General features: G+C 36.2%; 1 protein-coding gene across 6 annotated transcripts in view; it reads right to left on the minus strand.

Moving 5' to 3' along the window:
* NFX1 (nuclear transcription factor, X-box binding 1) overlaps nucleotides 1-16,894 on the minus strand; it is a 72,422-nt gene that overhangs the window by 25,175 nt on the left and 30,353 nt on the right. For all 6 annotated transcript variants that reach the window (XM_027662821.1, XM_027662819.1, XM_027662820.1 and 3 more), the window contains exons 7-20: nucleotides 16,051-16,190; nucleotides 15,025-15,124; nucleotides 14,668-14,885; nucleotides 14,250-14,347; nucleotides 12,765-12,795; nucleotides 11,568-11,650; nucleotides 10,928-11,036; nucleotides 8,582-8,701; nucleotides 7,815-7,894; nucleotides 7,248-7,478; nucleotides 6,898-6,971; nucleotides 4,630-4,731; nucleotides 887-928; nucleotides 421-519 (exon numbers count right to left, since the gene is read on the minus strand). In XM_027662821.1, coding sequence (XP_027518622.1) covers nucleotides 421-519; nucleotides 887-928; nucleotides 4,630-4,731; nucleotides 6,898-6,971; nucleotides 7,248-7,478; nucleotides 7,815-7,894; nucleotides 8,582-8,701; nucleotides 10,928-11,036; nucleotides 11,568-11,650; nucleotides 12,765-12,795; nucleotides 14,250-14,347; nucleotides 14,668-14,885; nucleotides 15,025-15,124; nucleotides 16,051-16,190 — 1,527 coding nt within the window. The remainder of the gene's footprint in view (nucleotides 1-420; nucleotides 520-886; nucleotides 929-4,629; nucleotides 4,732-6,897; nucleotides 6,972-7,247; nucleotides 7,479-7,814; nucleotides 7,895-8,581; nucleotides 8,702-10,927; nucleotides 11,037-11,567; nucleotides 11,651-12,764; nucleotides 12,796-14,249; nucleotides 14,348-14,667; nucleotides 14,886-15,024; nucleotides 15,125-16,050; nucleotides 16,191-16,894) is intronic.

Below are 16,894 nucleotides of genomic sequence, written 5' to 3' on the forward strand. Positions count from 1 at the left end.
AAATTAATGAGACTGGTGGACAGAAATACCATCAGGCTACAAGAGCACATTTTATTACTTAGCCACCACTTTTGTCTTTGTTTTGAAAAGTTTGTAAGGAGCACTGAGATAGAGGTTGGTTCTGTGTGAAAGCAGTAGAGATGTGAAAAGTACAGGTACTGATTCATAGTGAGAATGGTGAAAATGATGTTCCCATTCTAAATATGGTCCTGTTACAGAACAAAGCAACCAGTCAGGCACTTTTTACTTTTCAGGTTCTCATTCTGGAGGTCTTGAGAAGTGCACATCACCTCCTTTGCTTCAACTGCCATCTATTGCCAAGGTGGTTATTTTTACAAGAGTAAATCAAACTATTCCGCATTTTCCATCTTGCTCTCAACACTGTTGAACTACGACACTTGCCATCATTAGAACACATACCTTGCATCTTCTTTTAAAACATCACTGTACTTTGGTCCAGAAGAACGGATGTTAAAAGGATCAGAATTATCATCTATTTCAAGAGCTTCAGCAAGACGCCTCAATTTGAGAGTAAAAGGAAAAAATCCCAAAATGTAACAAAAACATAAGCAAACAAAAATAAACATATAAATCCCCTCAACTTTCCACACATGTTGTCACTGAAAAGGTACAGGTTACTAATATAAATAAACAGCTTGCAAAAGATATGGTCTATACATTTGAAACTACTCGCTTAAAACTTTTCACTAGAATATTCTAGCAAGATCTCAGATCATTTAATACAGATCCCTAGAACACAGGAATCATCTCCACTTTTATCTGTTCTCTAGGTCATGCAGGAAAGGATTTTTTCCTGCATACATTAACTTTGTGAACCTGGATTACTACTGAGGAAAAAACAAAAGCAAGAAAGTTAATTGCCCACCTGTTCCTCTGAAGGGCTAAGCACTCTTCATCACATTGCAACCTAAATCATGAAAGAAAAATAGAATTAGAATCACAGCTTCTACTCATACTTTTCAAACTGTAGCTTTGTTGGTGTCATATCATCATAGTCTAAAGAAGTAAGAAGAGTGTGTGAGCATAGTTTATTGTATTAGAACAGACAGCAGAGCTAAAAATAAACCATCAAGCAACAATTAAAGATCTTTGATCACACAACCCCTTCTCCAGATCTTGAAAAGGAACAGCAATTACCAGTCATACAGAAACTGAGAAAAAAAGCCTCTGAATTAGATGTTATTGGTAAAATCTATCATTTAAGAAAAGAACGCAGTTGATATGAGCATTGAGGGGATGCTAGGAAGGACTGGAAATCAGCAAAGGAAGATGTCACAAGGTCACTTATTCCTATGAATCAGAAAAAATTATAAGCCAGGAAAAGGAGGAAAGTTAAATATGCATACGGACAATTACGATGAACCATAAAAATCGGTATTTCAACTGAATCCCTAACGTCAGTAGAGTTATGAATTTCAGTTTTTTGTTTCATCTTTGAAAGGTATTTTGTAATTTTATTTTGAGGGATTAAAATGCCATAGAAGAATCAGGAGTTCTCCAGAATTTCAGTGGCAGCTAAAAACTTCTTCCCCTTAGACTGCACAAGTTAATTCTGTTGATAATAGTTCCTTAAATTAAAAAAAAAAAATAATTGCTAGGGGGGAAATTGCTTCATTCAGGTTGGAAACACAGGATCTAGAACTTCTTCTGATGGCTTTCTTGAAGGGGACAGAAGAAAGCTAACATATTTGCACTATAAGATCAACTTAGTACTGTTTAAAGTCATTTGCTTGAAGAATTATTTTCTCCTCTGCTATAAGAGGAATGTAGGCAATTTAGAGAAGCTGTTCTAGGTCTGATTAAATTTGTCACAAGAAAAACCCCAAACCCTAATAAGAAAAATAAAGTATGAAAATCCTTGCACAGTTTGCATAAAATATTCTGTTACTGTAAATGAGCGAAGCAGATTTGTAAGTTACTTTGAAAATACTGGAGTTTGACAATAAACACTCTGGCCTTGGGAGCTGCAAGCTCATGGGCTCAGCCAGGAGTTTTACTTTAAAATATATATATATATAGGGTTCTTTAATACCTTGAGATAGTGTCAAGAGAATAAATCACAGACTTTTTCCCAAGAGGTACTTTTATTGATAATTTAGGGGAGAAAATAAGGGAACTTGGCAAAAGTTCAAAAGGGCACCACACAAGCTAGACAAAACATTCCACTACAATACACATACTAATCCACAACACTTAAGTCGAAATCCAATCCCTCCAGCTTTAAGCTACCCAAAACATCAAGAAAGGAGCAAAGAAAGAAAAGAAGAGGGAGCAAGAAGAGGGAAGGTGGGAGAAACAGACTGTATAGCTACCACTGCAACCTTGTGGAAGACCACCTCTCACATGTCCAGATGGCAGAGCCACATGCCTTTGGTCTGTTCTGGTCCCTATGGTCACCTGCCCAAGGTGGGGTCTCTGACCCACTGGTCACTCTGGGGTTCCAGGCCACGGTGAGGGGCAGTGATCTCACTGTCCCTGCCAATCTGAGGCTGGGTTAGGGGCTCTGGGAGGTGTGATGTGTTATAGTTTTCCCAGGTAGCTTGTGACTGACAGCTATCCCAGGGCTTCCCCATGTGGGCTCCAGGGGCCTGCCATGAGGGTTATGATGCCACCTCACCTCTGTGAGGTTTCAACCCACCCCTTCCCCCCTCCATGCACACACACATATACCCAAGGTGGTTCTGATCCAAAAATTACTAATCTATTGTCTAACAACTAGAAATTTAAGACTAAATATTTTATATACCACCATCTCTTTTCCCCTTGCCCCAGCCCAGTATTTGGTAGATGAAAGTGGAAGGGAGAATACTTCCTCTGACTGTCCTTGAATAAAAGTCACCTGCCACAGTTCAGTTATCATATTAGGAAAGATCTGCACAAAGAAAAGTCATCTCTGATAATTTCAACTGTCAAAGGAAAGGGCAATGTTTGTCCACCCAGAAAAATGTGTGGCAATGTGTGGCAATGCCTACAACACAATTTATATTAAACATTGCAAAGGCTGGGACACCAACATTCACCCTCCAGGTAAGTGTACAGCTGCTATACAGACTTGCAGCTTCACTATCTATAAAGGTCACCCCTCTCTTTTTCTACCACCCTGCACCCCCATTCTCCCTGCCAAGTTTTAACACTGCCAAATGGTTGCTTTCTTTAAACAGTGAATTTTTGGGAGATGCTGAAGTTGGCTTCATGTTGTTGAGTACATTTGTATCTGATTGGCATTGTGATGCAAACAGAAAGTAGTTGAAGCTCTGTCTAGGTAAAGCAGAGATTATTCTACAGTAATTCTAGAGACAAAAATTAATGCTTACATTGCACATTTTTGAGTATTCAATTAATTGAAACAAACAGGATATGCTAAAAAAAACTCACCTCAAGTACTATTTCTTACTGGTATCTTTCTTATTACTATGTTTATACAGTACTATGACCATGCTCTTTATAGTTGCATGCAGGAATTGGTACAGCTCTCCCTCTTTCACCTGGTTTTCTCCTCTCATTTTCTTCTGAAGTATGACACTGTCCCAACTAAAACAAAGCTGAAGACCGGGATGAGCAGGTGCTCCCATGTATCATCTTGCTCATACATTCAGATTGATAATTATTTCAATGTAGAAAATGATCCAAAAGGATGTGGTAATAATGTGCCTCAATTTCACAGACTAGCAAACAGAACAGAATGACTAGGAAAAGCTCTTGAATTATGCTGGTATTAACTTTTGATACAGGAAGTCATGAAGCAACTGTTGGGAAATGTCACTATTTTGACTTGACGCAATAAAAAGGAACATTAGATTTTAACACACATAACAGACTGAATCAGAAATAATCAAATTTAATATAAAAAAGGAGACATGGTAACAGAAATAAACTAAACCCAAAGATTAAGGACTTCAATGGCAAGGACTTCAGTAAGTCAAGTTTCTGACAGAAGGTCGTTGGAGAAAGCTGACAATTTCATAACTAAATCATACTAAAAATAAAAAGACAAGTTATTCCAATCCTGAGGAACATCAGGTGAAACAGAAAATCACCAAATTTAAGTCACAAGTGTTTTTGTGACTTAAAATCAGATTTTCAGTAGCAGCCAGGATGAGAACGCTGAAGCACCAATCAAATTGAAATACAAACATAAAAATATCTAAAAAGGGTAATAAAAAATATTATAAATACTGAGATGTTGACTAGGAGAAAATATGGCCTACGAATAACCCAAAAAGGAATGCTGGATGCTGAAACAGAAGGTAACAGTAAAAAGTTGCACTGTCTAGAAATCTGGAAAAAAAATCCAGAGGAACTCCAAGGAAATGGTTGGATAGAAAGAAAACTCTGAAGCCACAGTTGTATTGTTCTAGACATAATTATAACAACCAATCAGACAATAACAGAGAACTCATTCTACATGAAAGCAAAAACATGAATCGCTAAGAAAGCGCAAAATACTCTTTTAGCAATATTGTTAAAGTAAGGGTCACGCTATACAGGAAGACTAAGTCTTCATATTACAGCTGGTATTTTGATCACCATATTATGCATTTTGCATGTCATCTATGCTTCAGGTGAAGAACAAGGGCTTGAAATCTGTTTCTACATGTATCTCCTTACCTGGCTTGCTTCATTTCTTTTTTTGTAATAAGCCTACTGATTTCCACAGAATCCCCAAGCTGTAGATCTGTTAACTTAGTGGCTATAGATATAGCAGCTATTCTGAAAAAGAAGAACATTAGATTTAGTTTGTGGCAACACAAACCTCTGTAAAGGTGCATAAAGGTGCAGATTTAACCTCCAGATGGAAGAAGTAAGACAGACTGGTTGTTTTCTCATCAGATTACAGAATGGGACTCTTAGTTCCACATCACCTGGTTTTAGGAGTCTAATCTATCTATCCAAATTAAGATGTTACTCTCATCCCCCTCAAGAACTAGGAGGAAGACTAACAAGAGGATATGCTTCTTAAGAAAGTCTAAACTAGGCAAGGTGAATACTCTTTCTCCACACTTGCTTAATACACAAACTACAGTTGACCATATAGCTTTAACTACCCTTTTATGTGTTTCTTGCTAACTGTGTGCAACTAAAATCTTATCAAGTAGTTAGAAATTTGCTTAGAAAATATGGATGATACAATCCATATGGAAAGAGCAAAATGCCTACTGAGACTGTTACTATTATCTTTATAAAGGTTCTTCATCATTCTCTTCAATAACGTCTTCCCAGTCTCGCTTGCTAAAATTTGTATAACCATAATTATACAGTAATTTTTCAGTGAAATATCCCATATAATTTTCAAACAAAATTCTAAAACTGGAATATTCTATCCTTTGAACTATCTTTTTGGTTAAATTCAGATAAAAGAATATGTTTGTCTCTATATGTTTTGCATCATATTCAGAGAACTAATCATCTGTCAGGTTCTAGGCTAGAAGTAGGAAGTAGGCTAATCATATTAAATAAATCCAAAATGCACTGAGAGGCACCATCAGTTTCTTATTTGTCAGGTGGTGACAAAGTCTAAGTAATGGGACATTAGATGATATGACATCATCATTTGTACCATATGTACAGATATAGCGGCGCACTCCCTTTCCTGTTCCCTTGGACATTCTTTCACTAGCATTCACTGACAAACCTCAAAGCTGTTTCATCCTCCCTCTAATGTTTCTGAGAAAACTTAGATACCCCACTAATTTGCTGACCTTTACTTTGTTGTTAGGTTATTTTTGTTCATAGTTTTAGTTGTTTTGATCTGGTGGCAGGAAAAAAGACAGATTTCCCTCCACAAGATCATAATATGTTAATCTTTTAGCAATCTGAACTGCTGGAAGTTACCAAACTTAGCTGGCATTAAATGCTACTTCTGTTAATATCATGAGTCAAGAGTAATTTGTAAGCACATACAAGCACATTTGAACTAACAAACACTTGCTTTAAACAGAATGTTTCTTTCCCTTTCTCTTGATCTGGATTCTGATTAGAGAAATTAATACATTTGTGTTCATCTTACGCATGCAAGGACTCTCACTGGCTTCAAAGGAACATTTTCCTTGCATGAATACTTTGGCAGAGCCTGACCAGCAGAGAAATAAAGCCTTCAAAAATCTGGACTTGTATGTTACCTTCCCAGTTTATCATTAGTGACAAGCATATGTAAACTTAATCTGGTATTTCAAAGTTTGAGTCAGTCTTCTGATTTGTATTCACAGTGAGATAGACCTTAAAAATACCAAACTCCTGTACATGTATCTTGCATTCAACTCAGTATTGCCTAAAATCGTTCTTGAGTGTTTCTGACTAGCACATTTTTCTCCTTGTTTTCATTAGATAATATTAAGCACAGTGTTGAGCCTTCTTCTGTCAGAATTTGATTATGGCTAGTGTTTAGGAGAAACAAAGCAGCATATCCTAAGATTTAGATGCCAGAGCTCTCCAGCCTAAATTTAGCTATTTCAGGATTACATCATATCACTCTTAAGCATCCATAATCTCTATCGACTAGGTTCCATCATACACGATTGGAAACTTAGACAGCAACTCACACACAGACTGCAATCACCTTACATTCAGGAGCCTGAATCTGGACCTGACAAATTAGTCTGTATCTCACTGCTCCACAAATGGAAGAGTCAAGCTTTGACACACTCCCATAGCTGGACTAATTCAACAGTAAAAAAAAAAAAGAAGTGTTCTAGTACAGCAAAGCTGGTAAGAAAGCTCAAGGGAATAAAAAAATAAAAAAAAACCCCAAACTTGTATGTCAAAGTACAAAAAACTGTGAAGTTTGTGAATTAAATACATTTAGTCAAGCCTGAAATTCAATCAAACTGCAAAATATTAAGTCCAGTAAGGAATTAAAAGACTTATTACAGTACCAACCTTTGATACTTATTAGATGCTTCTGAACAAATCATACTCTCCTCTCTTCTTCCACATTCACACTGAAGATCAACCTGTTGTATCACACAAGAAAGTAGCTTTTAGAAAGCTTTGTCTTTTTATCGCCATGGAGGGGTGTGAGGGAGGTACCTTTAAAAAGTCCCATTTTAGTGGAATAATGGCTAACTAAAAGTGATTAATAGTTTCATTTTTAAAAAAATCAATAATGTAAGTTTAAAGAAAAAATGTCATGCTATCAATATACAAACATGTCACAACTGTTACTGGTTGTTAATCAAACCATATGATTCACCTGTGACTTTGTAATTAATTTTCTTTGTGTATCTAACCTTTGCACAGCATGAGGTTGTAGGGCAGGGTGAAGAGGGATGACACGGAGCCATACAGGGATGATTACAATATAGCCTTGGAATAATACATGGCTGTTTACACTCTTCATCTATAAGACATTCTCCTTTATGACAGATTCTTTTACATTTGTGCATCCCACATTTTAACATTTGATTGCAGCGAAGTCCGCAGGAAATGTCAGTGAGATGACAAGGAATATTACTTCGCAGCTGAACGAGGGGAGGAAAAAGATGACAACTAACAGTAAAAATTATCAATGGAAATCTCAAAATGGTTTTACTGTTCACACTTTTATTTGGCACTGTCCACACAAGAATCTTAACATTAAAACATTTTAGGTCAAAGACTTGAGTTTTGCTTTATACCATAGTCCAATACAGCAGTTGGTCTGAATGCATATGGAATAAAAGACATACTTCTCCAATTTAATCACATTAAACTCAAACTCTAGTAACATATTCTATTCCAAAGAAGCAACCAAAATATAAGCCTACAGTCCTAGAAAATTGTTTAGTATTCAAAAACATTAATCATCCAGAACTTACTTCATGCTTGCCCATACACCATTTCTGAGTGAGATAAGTACAGGGTGGACACTTCTCCTCACTATGACATGAATGGTACACTGCAGCCACAGAGATAATAAAAGCCGTAACAGTTTTATTAGCATACTTCAGTTGAATGCATTAAAGGAGACAGTTAAGACTATTAAACGAGAGTTTGCATTTCAAAATTATACAATTTATGGGAAGGATGCTGTTTCATTGAAGAATAATGTGTTCTTTAAAAATTATGATAGCAGGTGTTTAGGTGAATACTCTTCCATATTTTCTAAATTAAATAGCAGATAATTTTCTAACTTCTGAGTAGGCTTATACTATCAGGCAGAATTTGACAGAAAACATACATGTTTGACCTGTGCTATTTATTTTGCCATCAACCAACGTAATTCCAAAGAACACAGAAATTAACTGTTCACTAGATTATCCTACTACTTCAACAGAGCACTTGATCTCTGGAATGTAGCATTTAATGTGTTGTGACTACTAATACCCCTAATCTTCGTTCGCGAAGCCCAGCCATGATGATGATGACTACTAATAACAATCAGAAAAAAATGACAATGCTTTTATCAGTGAGAAGTACCACTAGTAGTATTCATTGCAAGTTTTAAACTGGTTGGCTTTTAAGGGAAGACTTCTGGAAATATAGTTTCAAACAGACCTATGTACACTTTTCTATGTTTTGATTAAAAGAAACCCAAGTACAAAACAAAAATACCCCACAAGCAAAACTAAATGGTCTGACTTACCTGGATGATCACAGTCATGTGGCCTGGTACATATTTTTTTACACTCTGGTGGCTGAGTGCCACAGGGGACAGGGGGGTAAATCACAGATTCACCACAATAACAAGTTAACTCATCAAAACCTGAAAAAAAAAGTCAAATACATCCTAATGGCTACATGTATTTGCATGTCTCATCCATGAGAAATCTTTACATACCATGCAAATGTTTTACTCTAGCTTTGGGGTTTTTTTATATTAAGCACTAATATTTGATATCAGTGAAGTTATTAGCTTTTGTGGCTTGCACAAGAAAACTAGACTTTGATGATTTTATTAGAAATTATGCTTGCTACATGCTCCCGTGGTCTGCAGCCAAGTTTCTAGCCGATGGCACTCAGATCTCTCACACACTGAACAGAGAACGAGATTATACTAAAAGATACTAACTATGACAGGATAGACATGAAGTGCACAGATCTCTGTCAGATAAGTATGTTGACCAGCAGCTTCATTTGTTCATTTTATTTTGTCTTCACTTCATTTTCCCATGCATCCACCTTGATTCCTCCCAAGTAATCTAACAAAATAAATTTTTCTTCTCTAAGGAGACTCAATTACAATAAATTCCAGCAAATAATAATTCCAGGGAGAACAAAATGTTATGAGTTAGAAGGAAGAAGTAGAAAAGATTCAGAATGTCCATTTCTGGGGAAAGGAAGCACAGGAAAGAGTTGTCCCTCACTACAGGTCTTGAAACAACCTATAATACTCTAGGCTTCAAAGCCACAGATCTTCCCTAGTCCAGTAAGATGAAAGACCAGAGACCAAGGTCCCTGGAAGATATGAATGTTAGACAGCTACACTGACCGCTTGCTGTTGATGACAAGTGACAGGTTAAAAATCTTAACTATAACGAAAGTCCCTTTACTAGCACTAATGAGGATAATGGGGAGAGAGTGCAGAGTGGTCTGATCCAAAAACAGAAATACAATATCTGAAAATTAAAAAAAAAAAAAGCATTGTCTCTAATGCTCACATTATTTATTTTCCCCAAGAGATGTACTGGTGTCTTGAAGCAGACCAGGTGTGCATAAAGAGACCCTAGAACAGAAAGGGACCTCACCTATCAGCACTAATGAAATTACACTGGAAAGGAAAAGTATGTGGGAGGCACACAGAACCACAGAAGTGTAGATGTACTCTAGTACTGCATCTTGATGTCAGCCCTCACCACTCCCAGCAAGAACAGTACTGGAGATGGAAGCAGGGGCAAGAAATCCAGTCTAATGAGTAGGCAAGTGGCTTGCAGCTGATCATGCCACAGCATCTGATACCATGGCTGATGTAGCCCAACAGCAAAGTGGTGACTAGAGAGGTGAGACAGAGTCAAGAATGGCCTTCTTAGTGCTGAGAAGCACTCACGATCGACTACAGGGTCACAATCATATAGAAACATACAATGTGTGCCTCTGAAATCTCAATTAGCAGCATTCAGGGAAAGCAGGTAAGAAATCTTTAAAGATACTGGTTAGCTGATTTACCTCTGGATAGATTCAGAATAGGAACCTTCAGGGACACAGAGGTTTAAGCTAAATTACCATAATTATCCTGGAGTAGGTAACTGCTTTTCCGGAATTCAGAAAAGGGCCACAAGGCCTTGCCGCAAAATATCAGCAGGGAAGACTGACCTCTATATTGCATCACATCCAACAGTGAAGCAATTTACACAGGAGGCCATCCTTAGCTCTCTCCAGGTTATGAGAGGCATATGAATCCTTGGTCTGAGAGTGAACTAAAATCCTCAAAAATATTGCAGCAATGTGGAGAAGTTTAATGATCTTAAACATCAAACCCATGGAATCCTCTGAACAAAAGCAACTGCTCAGAAAAAACCTGCATGCTGTCTCAACTAGACCAGAAGTTACTAACAGGACCTCTGAGACACTAAGATTACTATTTTGCTTCGTCAAGAGAAATGTTTGGACACAGAAATATTTATATTTCTAAAGAGAGGTACAGTCAACATGCATCATATTCATAGGCTATTAAGACAGACTACAATGCTATTTCAAGTACAGTGAGCTTTAGAGGCTCTAGTACCTTCTCTTTTCCAGAATATTTCCATGAAAAGTTGGTCTCCAAAAAAGTGGAGGTCTTTAACTATATCAACATGCATAAAATATAGGAGAGACTCATGGACTACTGCAGTTAAGGCACTTCCAGTTGTAAACGGTATCCTTAGAATATATATCACATGTCTCTCTCCTCACCAATGTGAAATGGATCACATTCCCTATCTGACTGACCAGTTAAATTAATATATTTCTATAATAAATAAGAAATAATGTACTTTTGCACATAACTCACTTGTTTGCCAGCATGTTTGACAACTGCCCCGATGACAGGGTTCTTCACATCTATGAAGCCCGCAGTTGAGTTTACGACCACAAACCAAAGAGCACTTATGTTCTGTGTCCTAGGAAAAGGAAAAAAAAAAAAAGCATAATTGAACTATAAATGCCACTGGCTTATTTTTTCTCTCTAAGGTCAATAACTAGTAACTGACAAAACGCTATCGTGCAAAAAATAGCTTAGGCCAGATCTATACAGCTTTTCCATCACTGAATGGATACACAATTTTTAAAGCAGATTCTGTTAAGACTTTTGTTGCAGACATAGTTACATCATAGTTTATACTTCTTCTATTAAGTAATATCCTTCCCCTCTACATTCTCCCTGGAATCACTGCATTGACGAAAAGCCCTTTTGCACTGATTTAACTGCATTTAGCTGGAACATGGTTTTATATTTATAATGATAACCATAAAACAAATTTTGCAAAATAAATGCACACATACAAACTTTTTGAGCATGACCAATACTGCAAATAGAGAATGAAGATGCACAAAAATGTAAGGATATAAAAGAAAAAAAGACTGTTAACATCACAACCAAAACCAAACATACACCATACCAAACAATTCTATAAAACCACATGTAAACTTACCACACAGCAGACCTCATTACACTTGTGTCGTCCACATGATCTTTTCTTGTTGCATCGCTTGTCGCACATGAATGTAATAGCAGCTATTAAAAAAAAAAAAAGCCCCCCAAAAGTCTTAACTTTTATGTCTTTGCTTATGCTGAAAACAAAAGCTGCAATCACAATATTATGCTAAGGCTGTTGCAGGGCATGGTCTAGAAAAGACTTAACAGAGAGTAAGTCAGCAAGCAAACTTTTAAATTACTTGTTCTCCCACATTAATTCCCCATGTGGATACTTGCCTTCCTTTAAATAAACCCTTATTCAAAAGGATTTTGGAGAGCAGAATACCTGAAGCTAGTTTATTTCACATTAATCTTGACACCATAACCTAAACAGGGTATTTGGATACAATGAAGTACTACAAACATCGAAGACTGCTTAAATTGGTAGGGCAGTAACAGCTAAAAACAACTATGCTGATATCCTCATGAAACTAGCGCTAATAAAGAACATCCTTATTACCATACACAAGTAACAAAAGCAATCACTTCTGGATTCCACAAGAGCAAAGACATAGATGAAAGTTTAAATTAGGAAATATGCATATTAAAATAAGTACCTCAGTATGACAGGGGTCCATTCAAGTAAAGATTTCACTGAGGGGAATTTTGAGATGCTACATCCAGAGTACCAAGAAACATCAAACAGGAACTATCTGCCAAGCTCAGATGCAAAGACCAGTTGCAAAAATCAGCAGCATACCATGTGAAGCAGAATCAAAGCTTGTATTTCCCCAGAAACTTGGGCAAGAGCAGAGCAAAACTCTTACTTTGAATCTGAGCTGTGCAAGTTGACCTAAAGATATATAGGATGATGGGAGGGGGCAAACTATTGAATATGGTGGCACACAAAACTGTTCAAAATGAAATAGACAGATTTGTCTGTAATCTTTGAGATCAAAAGTGAAAAAGTCTTTCCTTATGTAAAAGATGGATGAAAATTAAAGATGTTTATTTCAAACACCTTCCCCAAAATAGCAGCATGACCAGCACCATGACCAAGCAGCAGCAATGACCAACTTGACACAGAAGTACAGATACAAGAAGGAGTACTGATCAGTTGTTTGCCAACTTTGTCAATCAAATCTCAAATTACTATGAGCTGCATATATTTTTTAAAACAATTTCACATTATATATATATTATAACCTTGTACCTTTATTTCTGAGAAGAGTACATGGGACTTCCTAGGAAACAAACAGGGAGTCATCAGGTTAGAACGGATGAAACAGTTGAACCACACTTATCTAGAAAACTCTTGGTCACATAATAAAGACTCAGCACACTCAGTTTTCAAGCATATAACACATCTGTATGCAAAAGTGAAACAAGAGTAGGAAAAAAATCCTCAAATATTTTAACATAATATTTTTTCCATAAACAGTCAATACCAATTAAATAAAAATTGTAGTTTTGTATTCTCCACTTAATTCAGCAGATAATGCTGTGAAATGACAAAATCAGGTCCATCCTAAGAAACCAGAAACTTGCATGATGGAAACCAACAGAGATCTCCTGGAGAATACTTGACAGTCCATAAATTTGTGTTTTGACCAACCGTCTCAAAAATGCAATGAGTAAAAAAAAAAAAAAGAAAGAAAGAGTAAAGTCAAATCTTATGCTCTAAGAAGTTATACCTAAAGATCTCAACATAAAAATGTGATGGATGAAAACAACATTGCTGACATTTGAACCTTCAGTCATCACAGTTTTATATTCTGAGCTGTCATTTCTGAGTATCACATTTTTCATGACTGATTTATATTATCACTGTAGTTCACTCTTAACGTTTTAAGAAGCATCTTTCTGGTGTCTGAGAAGCTGCATAAACTAAAACCAAAACCTCACTACTTTATTTCAGGACTCAAAATACAATCTGAAGCCTTCTACCCCATAACTACCTTCGGCAAACTTGTAGGAGAAAGCTGTTCCAACCTCTAGCAAACTCGCAGTCATTTCTATGTACCTATGGACATATATTCAGAATGATATATTGCAGACGATATATAATGGTTCAAAAAAGTCATCAGAACTCCTGTGATTGTAGCAAAAATTTCAAAGCTATGATTACAGAAAGTAGTATACTTTAAAAATATACTAATTATTATATAACAATAGATGAGAATCTGCAGGGTCATTGTATAAATGTACAAAGAATGGGAATCAGTAAAAACTTCAAATTCTCTACAAAAATATCTACAAGAAATCTGTAAGATATTGCTATAAAGTTTTAATTAGGTTGACTTCTCTCAGTTTACTTTACTCTTGGTAAAACTACCATTCTTTGTGCTATACAAATACTCCAGGATAATATAGGATTTTGCAGACCACTTACACTAGTAGAATTCTGTGCAAACTTTGCCAAAATACTTCAAAAATTGCCTCCATAGTAAATAGCCTATATTCAGCTTCTCAGTATAATCTAATTCCCAAATCTTCATTCGCGAAGCCTAGCCATGATGATGATAATCTAATTAGCATGTATCAGTCAGTATACAATGCAGGTTCTTGCAACTAAGGAGCACAGCACCTCTTATGCTTCTTAGTTTTCTTTTCCTCAACTACTTCAGCTCCTTTCTCTCCACAGCTTTAAAAACTAACAAAGATTATCTGTTTCCATGGTCAAGCTTTACATACTCACCTTTTTTTTGAAGCCACATCTACAATAAATATTTGATGTGTGAGAACATGGTCTACAGTCTCCTTCATGGCAAAGGCTTTCACATGTATGAATGAACTCTAGTAAAATGAAAATAGAAATATTAAGAATAAAAAAATAAAATCTGTGACCTGGAATTTCATATTTATCAGGAGCATCACTGGTCAAAGATATTAAGCTTATGTGCAGTTGGGTTTTATTTCCTGATTTTAAAGCATCATTATGAGCAAACAGCCAGACTGCAGGCTCTGCAATGGTTTTTAAATTCAGTTTGGTTAAAACTCAAAAGCATTAATCAAATAATTATTTATTGAAATAAAACATTTAAGGACCACTTTTTTTTGTTTTGTTTTAAACTATGAGATACTTCGAATATTATGATACCGAAATTTCTAATTACCATAGCTACCACAAGAAAGAGGTTTGCCACATGTTTTTCCACATGACGGGATAGGATCTGTGCATATTTTACGTTCAACACATCCTAGTTCCAGTAACTTGCTGAGAGGAGTCTGACCACAGGGACAGCGATATACTACTTGTGGAAGTCGTGGACAAAGCTGGCAAGGCTGAGGGTGGCATACTTGCTTACAGTTGTGCCTCCCACAATTTAATTTCCTGGTAAAAAAAAACAAAATCAAAGAAATAACAAAACAAGCAAAAACTTAAAAGGGGAATTATCTAAGAGTATCACGATCACTCAATGTGAATAAGACGACCTTTTCCTTTTCAAAAGCCTGAATTATAGTGACCTTACTTGCCACATATATTCTGACATGAGAAACTCCCAAATCCATCAGAGAATTCTTCCTTTGACCCGCACAATACTTCTTTAAAGTTGCTTCCACAGTAACACACTGAAAGAAAGAGATATTTCACAGAAAACAACACAAGAGAATATCAGTGATAAAACACTTCCAGCATATATATAAAGGTAAAAAGTGAAAAATTGTTACAGTTAGTTTTTATTTCAGCAATGGAGGTTTTCTGTCCTGCAGAAGTTGGAATTCCAGCATTAGTTGTTTTGATAAGAAGATAAAAACTAAAGGGGAGGTATTATCTGCAGAAAAAGCTTGCTTATTAAGCAGTATACATAGGAAGTTAATTATTACCTTAAAAGTTGAGAAAACTAACTTGCAATTTTCTATATAAACTGTTCTATGAAAATGTATTTGTACACTGGCATACATACTTACTCAATTCAATTTCCATTCAAGACCAAGTTTGGAAAATTTTAACACAAATCACTAGAAGCTTGTTGAAATACCTCTTCCTATTTTTCTTCCACGTAATGTTTAATTAAGTCTTGTAATTATAGTAAAAGATTCAGTAGGACTTTAGGATAATTCAGATAAGAAGGTATCAGTTAGTCCAAGCCCTTACTTAAAGCAGAGTCAGCAATGAGATCAGACCATGTTACTCAGTGTTTTATTCAGTTGGGTCTTGAAAACCTCCAAGAAAAGAGTTTTTCCTTACAGCTAGTTGTAACTTTTCAATTTACACTCATTGTCTCTCATCCTCCACACATGTATAGACTCTCTCTGTCTTCTTGATTACTGAAAGGCCAGTATTCAGCTGTCTCAAGCTAACAAAGTCCAGTATCACCAGCCTGTCCTAATAAGGTACATGCTCCAACAGCCTAATCATCGTGGTAGGATTCCAACAACAGAGTTTGGTTTTGTTACGTAAAAATTGGCACTTGCCTCTTGGTACTGTTGGTTTTTGTTTACCCTCTTGTTTTCATAGCATAGGATGGATATACATAAAAAATTTCAATACTTACCTTGTTGGACTGTTAACTGGCAAGGTGAACATTTTCCCGCATGGCACACTTGAGTACAGCTGTGCTTACCACAGTTTAAAGTATTTCCACATACATTAGAACAATGAATTTTTGTTGATTGGCCACAGCGAACTGAATGACTGCAGAGAAATAACACCATAGTCTGTCAGCTACCTTAACATCTACAGAGTATTTGATTAAAAGGAAATGCATTTTCAGTAAAATGCCAAAGTTTTTTTATTCATGAGGAAATAATACCCCTATTTTTTTCACCTGCTTCCCCTCTCCCACCCCACTAAAGTAGGACACTTATCACAGTAGTGAGGCTACAGACTTTTTCCTGAAGAAAACGGGGGGAAAAAACCAAGGGTGACACTAAAACCTGAACCTAGTGTATGGTTATGCATTGTGCCAGAAAAGCAGATGTTTCTAATACAGACATCCTTCCAAAGACTTAAACAATCCTAAGTCCACTGAGCACAATGCAGATAAGAATGTGGGCCTTAACAGTGGGTCAGTAGTCTATGAAAAGAATTGGGTTTTTAATTAAATTGTCAAAAAATGGGACAAAACAATAAATTCTCCTGTTTTTCAACTCTGGTTGGCCCATACAATGACTGTAAAATGTAAATTTAAAACAGTAACCTCAAAACATCCTAAAGTAAGAGGTGCCATGCCATACAACCTGGATTCTAATACAGGACATGTGAAATAATGCTATTTTGAAACAAGTTTTAAGTATCAAATGTAGAATTACAAAAATCAGCAATCTGGTGAAGTAGCTGACAACTGGAAAAAGTAATAAAACAAAGTTTTATCATGTGAATTTTCACCTATTAAATTT

This window comes from Corapipo altera, unplaced genomic scaffold (genome assembly GCF_003945725.1).
Source record: "Corapipo altera isolate COAL_440 unplaced genomic scaffold, ASM394572v1 359, whole genome shotgun sequence".
Taxonomy (NCBI): domain Eukaryota; kingdom Metazoa; phylum Chordata; class Aves; order Passeriformes; family Pipridae; genus Corapipo; species Corapipo altera.